Consider the following 19853-nt stretch of genomic DNA (forward strand, 5'->3'; position numbering starts at 1 on the left):
TCCAGTTCCCCTGGACACACTGACTCCAGTTCCCCTGGACACACTGACTCCAGTTCCCCTGGACACACTGACACCAGTTCCCCTGGACACACTGACTCCAGTTCCCCTGGACACACTGACTCCAGTTCCCCTGGACACACTGACTCCAGTTCCACTGGACACACTGACTCCAGTCCTCCTGGACACACTGTGACTTGTCCTTCTGGACGTATTGATATCAGTTCTTCTGGGAATACTGATGTGTGGGATCTCTGTAATTGATTTATCCTGAAGTAGGATATCCTGGGTCTCTTCGCAGTATATAATAATGACATGTAACGGAGAGAAAGGGCTCTCAAAGTCCTACCCTCGTATCCCAGCATGCTTTGCATGAAACAGAACTTTAATTTAGGCAAATGAGTTCCTCCTCCCCGTCGTCATCAACACAGGAACAGATTTAGAATCGGTTCTGCTAACAGTAATGATAAATGGAAGGGATTGGCCATCAATCCTCTTGCCGTTAATTAAAACAGCCAATGAAAAGAATCCAAAATAGAATCACCAGTGGGAAACCTTTGGGTCTGTCCGGATGAATCAGAGTGAATCCACTCCTGCCCATTCCTTCCCACTCCTGCTCATTCCTTCCCATTCCTGCCCATTCCTTTCCACCCCCTCCCATTCCTTCCCACTCCTGCTCATTCCTTCCCACTCCTGCTCATTCCTTCCCACTCCTGCCCATTCCTTCCCACTCCTGCCCATTCCTTTCCACCCCTGCCCATTCCTTCCCACTCCTGCCCATTCCTTCCCACTCCTGCCCATTCCTTTCCACCCCTGACCATTCCTTCCCACTCCTGCCCATTCCTTCCCACTCCTGCCCATTCCTTTCCACCCCTGACCATTCCTTCCCACTCCTGACCATTCCTTCCCACTCCTGCCCATTCCTTTCCATCCCTGCCCATTCCTTCCCACTCCTGTCCATTCCTTTCCACCCCTGACCATTCCTTCCCACCCCTGCCCATTCCTTTCCATTCCTGACTATTCCTTTCCATTCCTGACCATTCCTATGTTCTTATGTTGCTGAAAGTCCCGCAGTTCCTGATCATTCAGCGCTGAAATTGATAGGAAATTGTGGGATGCTCTAGGGCAGGGTGGGCAATTATTTGGGCTGGAGGGCCACTTAACAAGTTGTGGTGAGCTGTTGAGGGCCGCACACCAATGTTCCCCTAAGAAGTGTGCGGCCGCCTGGTAGCGCACCAATGGCGAGGTCCCGTGCAGGCCTCTCGCCAGCTCCGGCCGCTGGAAGAGATACCGCCCAGCAAATTTACAGTGACCGCGCACGAAAAATAAAATTAGAGGGCACATTGCCGCACACACAAAATAAATTGTGTTAACAACAGCTCCCATTAAAATTTGTTCTGGCATTTTATTGTATAAAGAACCCTTGATGTCGTTTCCACACTTAATACAAATAACAACAATTATTAACAGGCTAACCAACAAGATTCAGGTTTACAATTATAAACAAGGTATGAGGCACAGTCAAGGATAAAATCACTTATGCAGCCTTCAAAAATTGCACATGAAATGCTGTTGAATCCTTGCTAAGAAATAATTAATTGACTTGGAAAATTATTTAAGCTGCAAATTGCGCCCCAGGTTGGCTGTCAAATTGGGCTTGTTCATTGTCAACATGCGATCACTCCTGAGGAACGCCAAGACGCCGATAGAGTTTGTGGACTTTCAATAGAGAATGACCACAAGTAATGCACCATTATAATGCACATTCCTTCCCCGAGTGCTATTTATTACTGGGACTGACCAACAACATAAATCTCTACAACCCTCTTCCAGTCATGACAATAAACTTCAATTGTTCGTGGTATGTGGTTAAAGGGCTTAAATTAAAAACAGTGAATGCAATGTCCAATATACCCGGGTCCATTTAGTGATAATATTAAAACGAGTGAACAATTGTGTAAGAATGAATAACCCCACTAACAGCCATTTGTGAGAGCAAAGCGTTAAATTGGTAAATGTGAAACAGGCCAACTCATAGTGTTAATCATCACTCCCACTTCTACCGTCAATAATTTATAAACATAAATTAGATGGCAGTCAGATACTATCTTAAATACACAAAATGTAGTGTAAAATCGTAAAATCTTCCATTACTAAATGAATGAAATGATTGAGCGATCGATCGATGATATGTAGTACTGAAAGTCTACGTATGCTGAGTAAGGGAGCCCGAGGCTTCACAAGGCCTGAACTACAGTCACGTGCCATTACCTGGAGTCCTTGTGCTCCGGGATCCCCTCCCGTATCTAAGACGGTGATGAGAACCCCCTGCCATCGTACTCTGCTGTTGGGAGAGGAAAGACGCAGCGCCGGTCTCGTTCTTCAGTAAAAGAGTCATCGAGATGAGCAGCCGCGACTCGACTCAGACCAATGAGCAGCTCGAGCTCCGGCTCGCCTTCTATTTCTGTCCTGTCCAGCGAACCGGTTAGAGTGAACTGGCAAACTGGATACGGCCCGCGGGCCATATTTTGACCCACCGCTGCTCTAGGGATATATGCTTAGCTCTAAGATTTTAAAATCGAATTGAAGAAGTAAAAGCTTGCATTTCTATAGCGCCACTCATGACCTCAGGGCGCCCCAAAGCGCTTTACAAACAGTGAAGTACTTTTGAAGTGTAGTCACTGCTGTAAATTAGGAAACACGAACTGCAACGTGATAATGACCGAATAATCTGTTTTTTAGCGATGCTGATTGAGGGATAAATGTTGGCCAGGACACCGGGGATATCTCCCCTGCTCCTCTTCGAAATAGTGCCATGGGATCTTTTATGTTCACCTGAGAGAGCGGACGGGTCCTCGGTTTAAAGTTTCATCTGAAAAACGCCAGTGCTGGGCTCCCTCACTACTGCACTGCAGTGTCAGCCTAGATTTTTGTGCTCAAGTCTTTGGAGTGGGACTTGAACCCACAACCTTCTGACTCAGAGGTGCGAGTGCTATCAACAGAGCCACGGCCTAGAAAATAAAGATGAATAAAACACTGTGGGGGTTTATGCCGTCAGTTATACATCTCTTCCAATTTTCATTTCCATTGTCGGCTGAATCGATATCGTCTGTTTTACAATAACACCCAAAGTTAAAATTACCCAGTTCCTCTTGTATCCTGTAGGTATTGTCTTTGCTAGATATGGCCTTTGGTGGAGAGAGCAGAGAAAGTTTTCCCTTTCGACACTGAGAAACTTTGGGCTGGGCAAGAAATCTCTGGAGATGCGAATTGTGGAGGAAGCTGGATTTTTAAACCAAGCCTTTGAAGATAAAAAAGGTAAGGAAATGGCATTTTCAGAGAAACGTTAGATGCATTAGTTGCTGTGGAGGTGTAAGTTATTAGTTTATGCAGGCACTAAAATGCAAGAAGAATTTACAAGGAATGACAACGTTTCCAGTTCATTCTAATATGAAGCTAAACTTTCTGATTAGCAGGAATGTCAGTGATCTTGGAGGTAGTGTCAGAGTTGTATTGTGAGGTGAATCAACATCTGTCGAAGCTTCTGAGGCTCTGCTTCAAGATGCCAATGATATGGTTTCTAAGCCTGGTAGCTGCATGGGTTTTGTTGGATATGTGCGCTGGCTCTGTTTGTGGCTGCTGGACGGGTGTCATTGATGGGAATGAGGGCATTGAAGGTAGAGGGGGTGAGGGAGCAGGCCAGGTCAAAGGCAGTGGAGGTGTCGTGATGAGTTGGGAGTCCGGAGGAGAGCGAGTTGGAAGTCTGAAAATGAATGTGTGAGAGAGCTGAGGGAGAGTTTTTTCTCGTGGGCAGATGATGAGGCTGGTGAGATTGGGGTAAAGTAGGTGAACGTGGGTGGTAAGGTAGTCAAGGAAGTGGTCAGAAATAGCTTTTTCGATGTCCTCAACTTCTGTATTGTCTCCCTGATGAGCCTGGCCTTCTTGACCTGTTTCTCCTAATCGTCCAGTTCTTCCTCTTCAAAGCACAGGAAAGGGAATCCTTACTGGAAATGCCATTATGCAAGGGTGGGCATTCTGTGGTAAATTTGGATTTTTGGGGAAATTTGCGAATTAAAAATGTGAATTCTCCTTATTGTCCCATGATGCCAGCTCTCCTTGTTTGAATGTAGGGGGCATGATTAAGAAGTTTGCAGATGATACAAAAATTGGCCGTGTGGTTGATAGTGAGGAGGAAAGCTGTGGACTGCAGGAAGATATCAATGGACTGGTCAGGTGGGCAGAACAGTGGCAAATGGAATTCAGTCCGGAGAAGTGTGAGGTAATGCATTTGGGGAGGGCCAACAAGGCAAGGGAATACACAATACATGGTAGGACACTGAGAAGCGTAGAGGAAATGTGGGAGTGTGTGTCCGCAGATCCCTGAAGGTAACAGGACAGGTAGATAAGGTGGTTAAGAAGGCATACGGGATACTTTCCTTTATTAGCCGAGGCATAGAATATAAGAGCAGGGAGGTTATGCTAGAACTGTATAAAACACTAGTTAGGCCACAGCTAGAGTACTGCGTGCAGTTCTGGTCACCACATTACAGGAAGGATGTGATTGCACCAGAGAGGGTGCAGAGGAGATTTACGAGGATGTTGCCAGGACTGGAGAATTTTAGCAATGAGGAAAGATTGGAGAGGCTGGGGCTGTTTTCTTTGGAACAGAGGAGGCTGAAGGGAGATTTAATTGAGGTGTTTAAAATTATGAGGGGCTTAGATAGAGTGGATAGGAAGCACCTATATCCCTTAGCAGAGGGGTCAATAACCAGGGGGCATAGATTTAAAGTAATTGGTAGAAGGATTAGAGGGGAGTTGAGGAGAGAATTTTTCACCCAGAGGGTGGTGGGGGTCTGGAACTCACTGCCTGAAAGGGTGGTAGAGGCGGAAACCCTCATCACATTTAAACAGTACTTGGATATGCACTTGAAGCACCGTAACCTACAAGGATAGGGACCAAGTGCTGGAAAGTGGGATTAGGCAGGATCGCTCTTTTTCAGCCGGCACAGACACGATGGGCCGAGTGGCCTCCTTCTGTGCTGTAACTCTCTAAGATTCTATGATTCAGTGGCTGGGTTTGAATAGGCCCAGATAGAGTGAGTTGAATCTGAATTGAATCCCAAGCCCTCGTCAGTTACTAAATCCCTCAGTACAATTGGTATATTTAAGATTATCAGAATGTTTGTTACTTAGATCATTACTTGGGAACATTCACAACCTGTCGTCATTTCTTCAGGTCTCCCTTTTGATCCACATTTCATTGTAAACAACGCAACCTCAAATATTATCTGCTCGATTGTCTTTGGAGACCGGTTTGAATATGAAGATGAAAAATTCCTTGAATTTCTTCACATAATCGGAGAAAGTATTGTCTTGGAAGGTGGATTTTGGGGTCAGGTGAGGCAGATCCACAGATATACCAGACGGTGTGGGTATTGTAGGAGTTTGGACATCAGTGTCAGTCTCGTATGAAGCAAAGCCCAGGTTGGGTTACAGTTTGAGACGGTGATAATCGTGAGTATGGAGGAAATACAGGAATGACCTGAGAGTTCAGATAGATGAAAAGGCCAATATTTTGCCACCATAAAGACCACCTAAACTGGTCGACATGGGGCTTTATGGAGTGGAAAAAGGGTCATTTGATCTCCACCCATCTAACAAATGGGAGGGGGGGTTAAAATCATAGAATGGAAATTAAAATTGCGGGGGAGATGTATAATGGGCGGTTGAATCAATATCACCTGTATTACACTATCACACGAAGCCAAAATGACCCCCAATACTGTGCATTTCTGGTTCACGAGGAGTGCAGCCAGCTGTTCCCACATCATTAAAACATACGGGCCATTTTCTGGTCTGAATGAAGTAGTCAGACTCGCTCATGATGGCAAGAAATTTAAAGGGATAACCAGCAACATCCATGTGCAATTTAAGATTGTTGTGTAGCACTGCTATTACTTTTACTTTGCTGTATTGTGAGCTTCCTAGTATGAATTTGAAGTTGCGCAATTTTGCTAATTCCCATATCCCTTAGGGCAGTGGGTGTCCCAGTGGAAATTCCTCTTTATTTCTGCCAGTTGGAAAAAGAGGAGGAGGAAGAATGGAGGGTGAGGCAGAATACATCAGAAAACGACTGCACCTACCCTTAATCACCCTTCCAACTTGAAATGTAGATCATAGCGGTGTTAACTAGACTTTTCTGATCAACAATGTATGCAATTCACCAGAGAGAAAGAAATACTTGCATTTATATAGTCAGAAGGCCATGGGTTCAAGTCCCACTCCAAAGACTTGAGCACATTATCCAATCTGACACTTCAAGTGCAGTGCTGAGGGAGTGCTGCACTGTCAGAGGTGCCATCTTTCAGATGAAACTGAGGCCCCGTCTATCCTCTCAGGTGGATGTACAAAATCTCATGGAACTATTCAAAGAAGAGCAGCGGAGTTGTCCTGCCGAACATTTATCCCTCAACCAACACCACTAAAAAAACCATTATCTGCTCATTTATCTCATTGCTGTTTGTGGGATCTTGTTGTGTGAAAATTGGCTGCTGTGTTTCCCCACATTACAACATTGTCTACACTTGAAAGGTACCTCATTGGCTGCAAAGTGTTTTGGGATGTCCTGAGGAAATGCAAGTTCCTTCTTTGTTTATGTAGTAAATATAGTGGAATGAATTTCTGTGTTCACTATTTTCAGCAAACATGTTGTAAACTAATGCATTGAATTTCAAACCCTGTGTATGTTGCAGCTGGTGAACTCCTTCCCCTTTACTCGTCACCTCCCCGGTCCACACAATAAGATATTCAAAAATCAAGAGGCGATTGTTCAGTTTTTACAGGAAATAGTCACGGAGCACAAAGACTTATGGAATCCAAATGAGCCCAGGGACTTCATTGATGCTTTCTTGGCAGAGCAGGAGAAGGTATGTAATGGACACTGGAGCATATTACAGGCAGGGTTGTACGTCTGTGTTTTAAATCCTCTTTCTGTAATGCTATGGAATGGATTTTGGCACATTGGTTAAGCATGGGGCAGAATCGTTTGACAGTGATCAGCAATGGGTACTTGGAATAATTCTGCTCTGGTTGAGAACAGTCGATGGCATAGACCAGGGTTTGAATCGAAAACGTTCCTGGTCTGTAGGGCTCAGTACCACACCGGGCAGTACAGTAACGCACTGAGTCACCAGAGGAACCTGCCATGCCTCTTAAAATCAGATTAAGCTCAGAGAAATCTTGGCACGCCTCAGTGAAAGGCAGTGGAGCAGCTGAAAAAAAAGCTAGCCGCACATGATGTGCGGGAGAACTTAATTCCCTAAATTCACTCGATTGATTCCTGGGATGAGAGGGTTAACCTATGAAGAGAGATTGAATAGATTGGGCCTACACTCTGGAGTTTAGAAGAATGAGAGGTGATCTCATTGAAACATATAAGATTCTGAGAGGGATTGACAGGGTAGATACTGAGAGGCTGTTTTCCCCTGGCTGGAGAGTCTGGAACCAGGGGTCATAGTCTCAGGACTAAGGGTCGGCCATCAATGTGTGCCAATCGTCAGTCCAAAGATGTGCGGGTTAGGTTGATTGGCTATGATAAATTGACCCTTAGTGTTAGGGGGATTAAATACGTGGGGTTACGGGGATCGGGTGGGATATGTGTCGGTGCAGGCTCGATGGGCCGAAATGGCCTCTAACTGCACTGTGGGGTTTCTGTGATTCTGTGATTCTGTGATCTAAGACTGAGATGAGGAGGAATTTCTTCACTCGGGGGGTTGTGAATCTTTGGAATTCTCTGCCCCAGAGGGCTGCAGATGCTGAGTCTTTGAGTATATTCAAGGCTGAGACAGATAGATTGTTGGACTCTCGGGCAATCCAGGTATATGGAGATAGTGGGGGAAAGTGGAGTTGAGGTCGATGATCAGCCATGATCTTATTGAACTTCGGAGCAGGCTCGAGGGGCCATATGGCTGACTCCTGCTCCTAGTTCTTATGTTCTTATGTTCCCTTTGTTGGACAGTCTGAAACCCACAATCCAGTGCGCCGGAAAACATCGAGTCATTTTGGAAGCTCCAAAGGAAAATACCCAACGGATTCAGGTTGACAGAAAAATCCTTTCAGCTCTGTATAATTCCTTTAGAATGTATTATTCTTGCTGATATTTTTTCCTTCTGTTTAACATTTAGAAAAAGGACGATCCCAAGACAAGTTTCCTGGAATCCAATTTGATAGGGACAGTTGTTGACCTCTTTGCCGCAGGTACAGAGACCACCTCCACCACCCTGCGCTGGGCCCTGCTCTTCATGGTGCTACATCCAGAGCTTCAGTGTAAGTACGACAGCGTGTCTCTGTGTCAGAGTCGAAGCTCCGGCCGCACGATCATAGAGAGACTCCATTACTCGACCTGGTTATTACAAGCAGATAACCTTACTGTTGGATTCATGCAAAGCAGAACACATCAATTACTCATCCTCCCCATAATTCCCTCATGGCATTGGGAGAAGGTTCTAGCACGAATGGGAATGGGGGCGCTGGGGAAGCACTCAAAGTGGTGCCTGGGATGGCTTGGCCCATGAAAATGAGGTGCCCTCCCATTGACTGCGTACCCCAGAACGTACCAGTGTTTGTAGTTTGACTGAGCGGTTTCTGGGCCAAAATTTCCTGAAGGGGAGCGTGACCCCAGACCCTCCTTGAAAATAATTCTTGTACCTTCCACAGTTGCAATTCATGCTCTTAGTGAGGGAACATTGGGCACATTCAGAGCTTTAGTTACAAGCCAGTGTATTTTCAGTATAATTATAATTAGTTTTCACATATCTTCTATTCAGGGTCTTTTTTGAGTTTGGGGTTGGATCAGTTTTTTCCAAAGCTTTTGGCCAGCTTTGACTTGCTTTCTAGGTTGGCACATATGTAACTAACACTTGGACTTGTGTCATGCAGGTGGCCATGGAGATGACTCCCAGCTTCATAATACACCTGGGTCTTATTGTTTTGCATAACTTGCAGGGAATAAAATCTACCTTCAATTTACCAAGGTCCTGTCTGCCCCCTTCTGGTTAATGTAAAAGATTCCATGTCACTATTAATAAGAGCAGGGATTTCTCCCGGTGTCTTGGCTAATATTTATCCCTCAACCAACATCACTAAAACAGATTATCTGGTCCTTCATCACATTGCTGTTTGTGGGACCTTATTACGCACAAATTGGTTGCCTGTATTTTCTACGTTACAAGAGTGACTGCACTTCAAAAGTACTTTATTGGCTGTGAAACTCTTTGGGACATCTCGAGGTTGTGAAAGGTGTAATATAAATGTGTGTTCTTTCTTTCAACTGATCCTCAGGATTTGTTCTGTTTTTGCTTCTGCAGCTAAAGTCCATGAAGAGATTGAGAGAGTAGTTGGGAAGGAGAGAAAGCCAATGTTGGAAGACCATGAGCACATGCCGTACACTAATGCTGTTATCCATGAAATCCAACGCTTTGGAAATATTGTTCCAATTTCACTTCCTCATCAAACATACAGAGATACGGAGGTGATGGGATTCACAATCCCTAAAGTATGATCTGGAATTAATCTGGGATATGCAGCCCCCCACCCCTCCACCCCCAAGACCTGTCTGTCTCTGAAAGCACAACTCCTCCTCAATTATAATTGTTGACTTTCTCAAGGCATTCACTGCTGTAGTGAGCCCTTATTAATAGGAAATATGAAGATTCCGAGTTAGCACATTGAGTGCCCAGAAGACTAAGGTGCCAGCAGCCAGTCTTGGTCTCATAGGGCTTGGTTTGAATGCCATCTGTCCATGACAGGGGAGATGAGCATCCTGGACTGGGATTATGGTCCTGAACTCAGAGGGGTCAATATCTCGCGCACAGAATACAAGTAGCGGGCTCCTCCTTATTGCTCTGTCGGCCTATTACAGATATAATCTTGGCTAATGTGTCTCTTTAAATGACCCATAGGAAACGGTGATCATTCCAAACATTTCCTCCACCTTGTTTGATGAAAACATTTGGTCGACTCCACACCAGTTCAATCCGGGTCACTTCCTCAACTCGGAGGGGAAATTTGTGAAGCCGGAAGCCTTCATTCCATTCTCCGCAGGTAATGTAGAATTCAAGGGATCATTAAATGTACCGAAATATGCAGCTGTGGGTTGATCATGGATGTCTAGCCTCCTCCTGGGTAGGGTTGCCCATGAAGGGGGTAAAAGGAATAACAAGTCTTCAATGATCGCTTGGGGAGGAGGGGAGACAAGTTTTTCATTTTATTTACATGATTTAATAAGCAAGTGAATTAGGAAAGTGGTGGTTGGGGGAGGGGGGGGGCGCAAAAGTAATTGAGAGAAGTGGGGGCTGTTCCGAGACCTGGGGGAGTGGGTGGGGAGGGGCGAACCTGCTCCTGCTCTCAGAGGGGTGTGTAAAATTGTCATAAATTTAGAGCTGAATTTAAGGCAGCTGTCAAAGCCCCTAAGGACAAGCAAGTTTCTAAAAAGTAATTATTGGCTGGCAAAATGGAATAAATGGCTTTTTATTTCCAAACAATTTTGCAGATGAATTAGAATTTATGATGGTTTACATCCCAGAATTACATTAAGAATTGAGAACTACTTTTGCATTGCAACACGAGGGGATTGCACAACCAGCGGCAACACCGAGGTAAACTTGCTGGTTATGTTAAGGCTCGAGGTTGGGAAGATCCCAGTAAAAGTGGGACCTTCCTGCCTGCCAGCCTTAGTGAATTGGCAAGTTTACTACATAGCGTTCCCAGACCAGGGGATTGGGAGCTGATGACACTAGCACAGCGGCAGCAGCACAACAGCGACATGATAACACTTGAGAAACCAGTTGCGGTTCGATGAGTGCGACCCCGCAGTGACCCTCCGGCCTCTCTCCCTCAGGCACTAACTACTCTCGCTCCTCACCCTGCAGGTCGTCGCGTGTGCTTGGGGGAGCAGCTGGCGAAGACCGAACTCTTCCTGTTCTTCACATCCTTGCTCCAACATTTCACATTCCTTCTCCCAGAAAACGAGCCAAGACCAAGCTACACGGAAGCCAAATACGGAATTACCCGTAGTCCACTTCCTTACCGACTGTGTGTTAAACTCAGATAAGATGTATGGGGGATGCCCAGGAGAGTTGCTCCCTCCCTCTGCTTCTCTATAATATTATTTGTACTTCCGTAGTATACTATACTTTTCAATGAGACACTGTCTGATTGCTTATAAAGAAAGACTTGTATTTATATTGCACTTTTCAAGACCTCAAAATGTCCCAGAGCGCTTTACAACTAAAGAGATACTTTTGAAGTGTAGTCACTATTTTAATGTAGGAAACGTGGCAGATATTTTGCACACAGCAAGATCCCACAAACAGCAAGGTGATAATGACCAGATAATCGGTTTTAGTGATGTCGGTTGGAGAACTCCCCTGCTCTTTGAAATAGTGCCGTGGGATCTCTTACATCCACCTGAGAGAGCAGACGAGGCCTTGGTTTTACATCTTATCCAAAAAACAGCACCTCCAACAGTGTAGCACCCACTTGTTACTGCACTGGAGTGCTAGCTGAGATTTTGTGCCCAAGTCTCTGGAGTGGGACGTGAACTCATAACTTTCTGACACAGGCGAAAAACCCTGAGCCACGGCCAACTGGTAGAATTTACTACGTAGCTTTCACAGAGACTGTGCTCGAGCACTCGCTCATTGCCTCTGGGATCTAAATTCAGATCAGGCACAAAACTATGGCCAGAGAGTAAAGGTCAGAATTTCCTCTTTCCGACAAGAGTTAAGGATCTGAAGTGAAATTGGTCATCTGAACGCCCCCAAATCCCAGTGGACAAGAGTTTTCAGTGTAAATTGCACTTAAATTCTAAACTGCTTGTTGATTTGTACCAATAGGCCTTTGCATAACCGCCACAATTGACGGCTGGCCATACCTAATTGAATGCTGCCCATTTCTGCTCAGTCTACTGTCAATGTGTTCAATGATTCACAAATTAAAATTTATTCATGACAATGCAGACAGAACTAGTTTTACAAGAAACTGTTTTAAGTCCTTGCACCTATTATTTGAGCTGGGCAAGTCTCTTTGACGATCCAGCTTTGCAATGTTGGCTTCATTCAGGCAGCCATTTTGAGCAGTTTGATGATGGCAGTGGATTAATGGACGAACCTTGGCTCTGAAATTCCTGTGTCGGCGGGAGCAGCGGCGGCAGTATTGAGAGAGGCGTCGCGATCAGTGAGAGCAGCGGCGAGAGGAGCGGACCTGGGATAAAATGGCGAGAGCGGGGATGGAGGCGGCGCTATATAAAGAGAGCTTCAGCGCGAGGAACCATCAAAACAGAAAAAAAATCAAGGAGTGACATCACAGGGCAGCAGGTAGGTGATTGGTTGGTGAGTATTACGGTTCTTTTTAGCCTCTAAGCTGGGGAAGTGAGTTAAACTCAGAGCTCGGAAACTGTAACTTGCTGTTACTGTACTGAATTAGTAACTTAAACTAGAGAAACCAATTAATTAATAAAACTAAAATAATTGATTGAAATAATAATAATAATAATTAATTAACACTAATCAACTAAATAAAGAAGGTGAGATAGACATGGCAGGGCAGGTGGTGTGCCGTAACTGCAGCATGTGGGAGTTTGTGGAGACCAGCGAGATCCCGAGCAACCACATCTGCGGTAAGTGTCTGCAGCTCCAGGAACTTCGGCTCAGAGTTGTTGACCTGGAGTACGAGGTGCAGACATTGCGGGGCATCAGGGAGGAGGGAGTTACCTGAACACTTTGTTCCAGGAGGCAGTCACACCCCTTAGGTTAAGTAGTACTTTAGAGTTTGTCAATGGTCAGGGACAGGAAGGTGTGACTGCGAGTCAAGAAGGTATGGGAACCCAGGATGTAGTGATGGAGCAGCCTCGGCCCTTGACTTTGACCAACAGGTATGAGATAATTACTACCTGTGGGGATGAGAACAAGGGCTGCAGGGTGGATGAGCAAACTGATCATGGCACCATGGTGCAGGAGGCCATTCAAGTGGGAGGAGTGAAAGGGAATCTTCTCTTCGGCAGTCGCTCGGAACCGAGGACGTCTTGCTTCCACATTAAAAATGAGTTTGCAGGTGACTGATGAGTCCAATGCGGGACCTACAGTCTCTGTCACAGGTGGGGCAGACAGTGGTTGAAGGGGCGGGTGGGTGGGGTGCTTGGGTTGACGTGCGCTCCTTGCGCTGCCTGCGCTTGGCTTCCGCTTGCTCCCGGCGAAGAGACTCAAGGTGTTCGGCGCCTTCCCGGATGCTTCTCCTCCACTTTGTGCGGTCTTGGGCCAGGGATGCCTAGGTGTCCATGGGGATGTTACACTTTTTCAAGGAGGTTTTGAGGGTGTCCTAGAAGCTTCTCTCTGCCCACCAGGTGGTGCTGTTCGCTGTATTTCTCTTGTAATTGACATGCGGTGAAGATCATGTCCATTGTGCCCCTTCGTGGGCGGAATCCGCATTGCGAGGAGTGAAAGGGAATGCAGTTGTGGTAGGGGACAGTATAGTCAGGGGGATAGATACTGTTCTCTGCAGCCGCAACCGGGAGTTCCGAAGGTTGTGTTGCCTGCCCAGTGCCAGCGTAAAGGATGTCTCCTCGCGGCTGGAGAAGAACTTGGAGTGGGAGGGGGAGGATCCAGTTATCGTGGTCCATGTAGGAACCAACAACATAGGTAGAACAAGGAATGACATTCTGCTGAGAGAGTTTGAGGAGCTAGGATCCAAATTAAAATGCAGAACCTCAAAGGTAAAAATCTCTGGATTGTTACCTGAGCCACGTGCAAATTGGCATAGTGACAAACCGATTAGAAGGTTTAAATGCGTGGCTCAAAGAATGGTGTGGGAGGAAGGGGTTTCAGTTCATGGGGCACTGGCACCAGTACTGGGGAAAGAGGGAGCTGTTCCGTTGGGATGCGCTCCACTTAAACCGGGCTGGGACCAGTGTCCTAGCGAACCGAATAACTAGGGCAGTAGCGAGGGCTTTAAACTAATGAAGGGGTGGTGGGAGGACTCAGGAAAGGGTAAATTCAAAAGCAGCAAAAGAAATGTCAAGGCTGTAGAGCAGAGTAGTGATCTGGGTAAAGATAAGCAGAGTGGGTCAGGAAAGGACAGAAAGATTAACAAAGGTAATAGGGCATTAGTGACTAAAGTGACATCAGGGAAAAAGAGAAAAAAGTTAAAGCTAAAGCTATCTGAATGCACGAAGCATTCGCAACAAAATAGTTGAATTAATAGCGCAGATAGAAATAAATGGGTTTGGTTTAATAGTCATTACAGAGACGTGGTTGCAGAGTGACCAAGGTTGGGAACTAAATATTCCAGGATATTTGACTTTTAGAAGAGACAGGCAGAATGGAAAAGGAGGAGGGGTAGCACTGATAATAAAGGAGGGAATAAAGACAGTAGCGAGAAAGGATCTTGGCTTGGAAATACAAATTGTAGAATCAGTTTGGGTGGAGCTGAGAAACAACAAGGGGCAGAAAACACTAGTGGGAGTAGTCTATAGGCCCCCTAACAGTGGTTGTAGTGTCAGGCAGAGTATAAATCAGGAAATTAGAGATGCATTTAAAAAGGGTAATACAGTAATCATGGGGGACTTTAACTAACATATAGACTGGGCAAACTAAATTGCAGAAATAGTACAGAGGAAGAGTTCATGGAATGCATTCAAGATAGTTTCCTAGATCAGTATGTCAAGGGACCTATGAGGGAATTGACTATTTTAGATCTAGTACTGTGCAATGAGACAGGGTTAATTAATAACCTTGTAGTAAAGGAGCCTCTGGGGAGCAGTGATCATAATATGGTAGAATTTTATGTTGAGTTGAGAGTGATTTAGTTAAGTCTGAAACTAGGGTCTTAAATCTGAACAAAGCAAACTATGAGAGCGAGTTAGCCAAGGTAGGTTGGGAAACTAGATTAAAAGATATGACAGTAGAAAAGCAATGGCAAACATTTAAAGAAATAATTCATAATTCGCAACGAATATACATTCCCTTAAGGAATAAAAATCCCATGGGAAAAATGGTCCAACCGTGGCTAACAAGAGAAGTTAAAGATAGTATTAAACATAGAAACATAGAAGATAGGAGCAGGAGTAGGCCATTCGGACCCTCGAGCCTGCTCCGACATTTAATGAGATCATGGCTGATCATCCAAATTCAGTAACCTGTCCCTGCTTTCTCCCCATATCCCTTGATCCCTTTAGCCTCAAGAAATATATCCAACTCCTTCTTGAATATTTTAATGAATTGGCCTCAACTGCCCTGTGTGGCAGAGAATTCCACAGATTCACCACTCTCTGGGTGAAGAAATTCCTCCTCATCTCTGTCCTAAATGGCTTACCCCATATCCTTAGACTGTGACCCCTGGTTCTGGACTCCCCCGCCATCGGGAACATCCTTCCTGCATCTAGTCTGTCTAGTCCTGTTAGAATTTTATAAGTTTCAATTAGATCCCTTCTCATTCTTCTAAACTCTAGCGAATATAAGCCTAATCAAACCAATCTCTCCTCATACATCATTCCTGCCATCCCAGGTATCAGTCTGGTGAACCTTCGCTGCACTCTCTCCTTCCTCAGATAAGGCGACCAAAACTGCACACAATACTCAAGGTGTGGTCTCACCAAGGCCCTGTACAACTGCAGCAAGACATCCTTGCTCCTGTACTCAAATCCTCGGGCTATGAAGGCCAACATACCATTTGCCTTCTTAACCGTCTGCTGCACCTGCATGCTTACCTTCAGCGACTGGTGCACAAGGACACACAGGTCTCATTGCACTTCCCCTTTTCCCAATCTATTGCCGTTCAGATAATAATCTGTCTTCCTGTTTTTGCCACCGAAGTGGATAACCTCGCATTTATCCACATTATACTGCATTTGCCATGCATCTGCCCAATCACCCAACCTGTCCAAATCGTACTGGAGTTTCTCTGCATCCTCCTCACAGCACACATGCCCACCCAGCTTTGTGTCGTCTGCAAACTTGGCGATATTACATCTAGTTCCCTCGTCTAGATCATTTACATATATTGTGAATAGCTGGGGTCCCAGCACCGATCCCTGAGGTACCCCACTAGTCACTGCCTGCCACTCGGAAAAAGACCCGTTTATTCCAACTCTTTGCTTCCTGTCTGCCAACCAGTTCTCTATCCAAGACAGTACCTTACCCCCAATCCCATGTGCCTTAACTTTACATGCTAATCTCTTATGCGGGACCTTATCGAAAGCCTTCTGAAAGTCCAAATACACCACATCCACTGGTTCTCTCTTATCTGTTCTACCAGTTACATCCTCAAAAAATTCCAGTAGATTAGTCAAGCATGATTTACCTTTTGTAAATCCATGTTGACTTTGTCCGATCCTGTAACTGTTTTCCAAGTGCTCTGCTATTACATCTTTTATAATGGACTCTAGCATTTTCCCCACTACCGATGTCAGGTTTACCGGTCTATAATTCCCCGTTTTCTCTCTACCACCTTTTTTAAATAGTGGGGTTACATTAGTTACCCTCCAATCCATGGGAACTGTTCCAGAGTCTATAGAATTTTGGAAGATGACCAGCAATGCATCTACTATTTCTAGGGCCACTTCCTTAAGTACCCTAGGATGTAGATTATCAGGCCCTGGGGATTTATCGGCCTTCAATCCCATCAATTTCCCTAACACCATTTCCCTACAAATACTGATTTCATTCAATTCCTCCCTCTCGTTAGACTCTTTGGCCTAGAAATTCAGTTGGGCGCGGCAGCCGTTAGCGCCTTAGGAGGAGTAGATTTCGAGCGCTAGGCGCTTAGCAGCCGGGCGCAGCGCGATCTGCGCCTCGCCCCAACTTCAGTACACATTTAGCGCCGGCGCAAAGTCTTAGCGCGCGCCCTGTTGCGCGCACACATCATGACGTCATTTGCTAGTGCAACGCCTTTTGTGCGCCCCGAACCGGAACTTCACTCGCGCCGGCCCATTGTGTGCCGGGCGGCCCGAGCGACTGTGAAGTGGAACGGTACACAGCCCAGCCAGGCCGCGGGGAGCGCAAATTAAAGGGCACTTACCCAGCAGTATAAAGGCCAGCCATTTTGCAGCATTCACTCTTGTGCAACGGTTTTTTGGACAGAGACCAAGGAGGAGAGTTTACTGGTTTGGACCAACACTTGGACAGGTATTTTTGGCTCAGGCCAGAGCTTACCAATTATCTTTGCCTTCATTCAGAGCTCAGTGTTTGCCAGCATATAATGGGGGCTGCATTGGGTGGCAACGCTGAATTTCAGCCTTATGCCAGAAGGGCTTACAGACGTCGTGAGAGAGTGGCAGCCCTGGCTAGACGCAGAGGGGGCAACAGGCGTCGCCAACTGAGGCCTTACCCACGCAGGGTATACCGCCAGCAGACCTCCTATCTGACCATGTCTGCCGCGATGTGTGTTAGGAGGCTGCGATTCCGAAGGGAGGTGGTTGCAGACATCTGCCGGCTGCTTCACAGAGATCTGCAGCCACAGCTGATGCGCAGGACGTCTCTGTCGGTGGCAGTGAAGGTGACAGTGGCTCTCAACTTCTATGCCTCCGGCTCCTTCCAATCCGCTACTGGGGACATCGCTAACATCTCCCAGTTCGCCGTGCATTGCTGCATCCGCCAGGTGACCGAAGCCCTTTTCAGAAGGAGACATCAATTCATCTCCTTCCCCATGACCCTGGACAAGCAGCAGCAGCGTGCAGTGGGGTTTGCAAGAATAGCGGGCTTCCCCATGGTGCAGGGCGCCATTGACTGCACGCATGTGGCTTTGCGGGCACCTCTTGAGCATGCCGAGGATTACCGCAACCGGAAGGGCTACCATTCCCTCAATGTACAGCTGGTGTGTGACCACAGGCAGCGCATCCTAGCTGTCAATGCCCGCTTTCCAGGCAGCAGCCACGATGCCTTTATCCTGCGACAGACAACTGTGGCTGACATGTTCCAGGCACAGCCTCCCCCAAGAGGATGGCTTATCGGGGACAAAGGCTATCCTTTGTGTACCTGGCTCATGACCCCGCTCCGCGCGCCCACGACCCCTGCTGAAGAGGCATACAACGAGAGCCATCAAGCGACGAGGAACCTCATAGAACAAACAATCGGCGTGCTCAAGCAACGGTTCCGCTGTCTCGATCACTCCGGGGGAGCCCTCCAGTATTCGCAGGATCGAGTCTCCCAATTCGTCGTCGTTTGCTGCATGCTGCACAACCTGGCTATCCGCAGGACTCAGGCACTGCCACCTCACGTTGGACCACCACCTCAGGAGGAGGAGCATGAGGACGACGAGGACGAGGAGTACCAGCCCAGGAGGGACGCACAAGGTCCAAGGGCCGCCCGTCGGCGGCTTATTGAACGTCACTTCTAGGCCCCCTGTCAGGGAATGGCTTGTGCCAATGATAGAACATGATTGCAGCCGCTCCGCAAGCCCTCAGCCGGTTAAGGCAACAAACACTTCAAAGATCAAACATGGACAATGTGAATAAATAAAATGGTTTATTGTACAAACTCTGGGCCCTTCCCACATGAAAACCAAAAACAGACGAAACCCCCAAAAAACACTCAAACACATTACTCGCTCCCACAACCTGGAGAGGATTAACAAAATAGGGCAACTAAAATGGCCGTCATTCTCGGCCTTCGTCAAAAACAAACATCACATCATCGGCCTTCAAAAAACAAACATCCAATTCTCGGCCTCAAGAAACAAACACAAATGGCCACACATTCGACTATTTGGCCCGCTAGGGCGATGCCTTGGCCATCTTTGGGTGGCCCCTGCCCGCCCTGCTGCTCCGCCTCAAAGTAAGGCCATTGGCTGCTGCAAGGCTGGGGGCAGGCTCCTGAGGGGCACATGTCGTGACGGCAGATGCCCTTGGGGGTCGGCCTAGTCGAGGTCTGGCCGTCGAGCGGGCGGCTGTTGATTGCTGCAGCTGTGGCTGGCCAGCATCAGTCGCTGCAGCAGCTCCTGGCAGCTCCACTGGGGGAGTGGCAGTAGCGGCTGGAGGAATGGCGGCAAGCTGGCGGATGGCAGGCGCTCGCTGGTCACCTGAGACACTGGCACTCGCCCGGGCCAGCACTGCAGCATGCGCACCAATCTGCCGAGGGACAGACCGCTGTGCTGCTGCAGCGCGCCGGGTGCCCTGGCGATGCCTGGCTGACACAGCGCGTGTGGCAGCAGTGAGTGCCCATGTTGCCCTGTTCACTGACCGCATCAGAGCAGCCAGTGACTGGACGGCACCACTGGTCACCTGGCCAGTCGCTGACAGAGCTGCCCCGAATTCCGCCCGACTCGCTGCCTGATCTGCCCCGTATTCCGCCCGACTGGTGGCCTCTGAGGGCCCGAACTCGGCCACACTCCGAGAGAGGGAATCGATGGACTCAGGCAACCGTGCCACTGCCGCCATGAGCTCCGTGTGCCGGAGCTCCGAGTCCGCGGACAAGTCTTCGAGGCGTTCCATCTCCTCGGCGAAGAGCATCTCCTGACTGGAGGCCGGACTCTCCCTCTGGGGAGAAGGCCGCCGAGCTGGCCGACCCTTCCTGCGTTGCTGGAGGCCGCTGGGCCCAGCAATTGGACTCCCCTCCGACGCTTCCCCCCTCTGGGGAGAAGGCCGCCGAGCTTCCAGCCCCCTCCCGCCTTTCTGCAGCCTGCAGGTCCCAGGAGCTCCCCTCCCCTTCGACACTTCCGCCACGCTGCCCTCCAGGGAAGACGTGTCCCCTACATTGGCCTGGGTGGCCGCGGCTGAGGGTTCCCCTGATGGGCCGCCTTCCTCTTGCTCCTCCTCCTGCTCCTCTTCGGAGGGTCTGTCACTGGCAAGTTCAGGGACCTCCTCTTCA

The 19853-nt window shown here is 47.5% G+C and overlaps 1 protein-coding gene across 1 annotated transcript; it reads left to right on the forward strand.

Annotated features, from left to right (window-relative positions):
* Positions 1-2399: 2399 nt before the first annotated feature.
* Positions 2400-12010, forward strand: LOC147102086 (cytochrome P450 2D4-like). Its single transcript, XM_085965093.1, has 8 exons — positions 2400-2481; positions 3124-3315; positions 5234-5454; positions 6744-6923; positions 8181-8322; positions 9363-9553; positions 9957-10098; positions 10926-12010. The coding sequence occupies exons 1-8, from the start codon at positions 2400-2402 to the stop codon at positions 11105-11107; spliced, it is 1332 nt and encodes a 443-aa protein (XP_085821219.1). The 3' UTR covers positions 11108-12010.
* The last annotated feature ends 7843 nt before the right edge of the window (positions 12011-19853 follow it).

This window comes from Somniosus microcephalus, chromosome 22, assembly GCF_052327205.1.
Source record: "Somniosus microcephalus isolate GS21.2 chromosome 22, FLI_Smic_1.0, whole genome shotgun sequence".
NCBI lineage: Eukaryota > Metazoa > Chordata > Chondrichthyes > Squaliformes > Somniosidae > Somniosus > Somniosus microcephalus.

Excerpts from the sequence above, each read along its gene's own strand:
- LOC147102086 (XM_085965093.1), top strand. The coding sequence starts at position 2,400 with ATGAGCAGCCGCGACTCGACTCAGACCAATGAGCAGCTCGAGCTCCGG. Across the intron at positions 5,455-6,743 it reads GTAGGAGTTTGGACATCAGT|TTGCAGCTGGTGAACTCCTT; the intron begins GTCAGTCTCGTA and ends ACCCTGTGTATG. Across the intron at positions 10,099-10,925 it reads CTTCATTCCATTCTCCGCAG|GTCGTCGCGTGTGCTTGGGG; the intron begins GTAATGTAGAAT and ends CTCACCCTGCAG.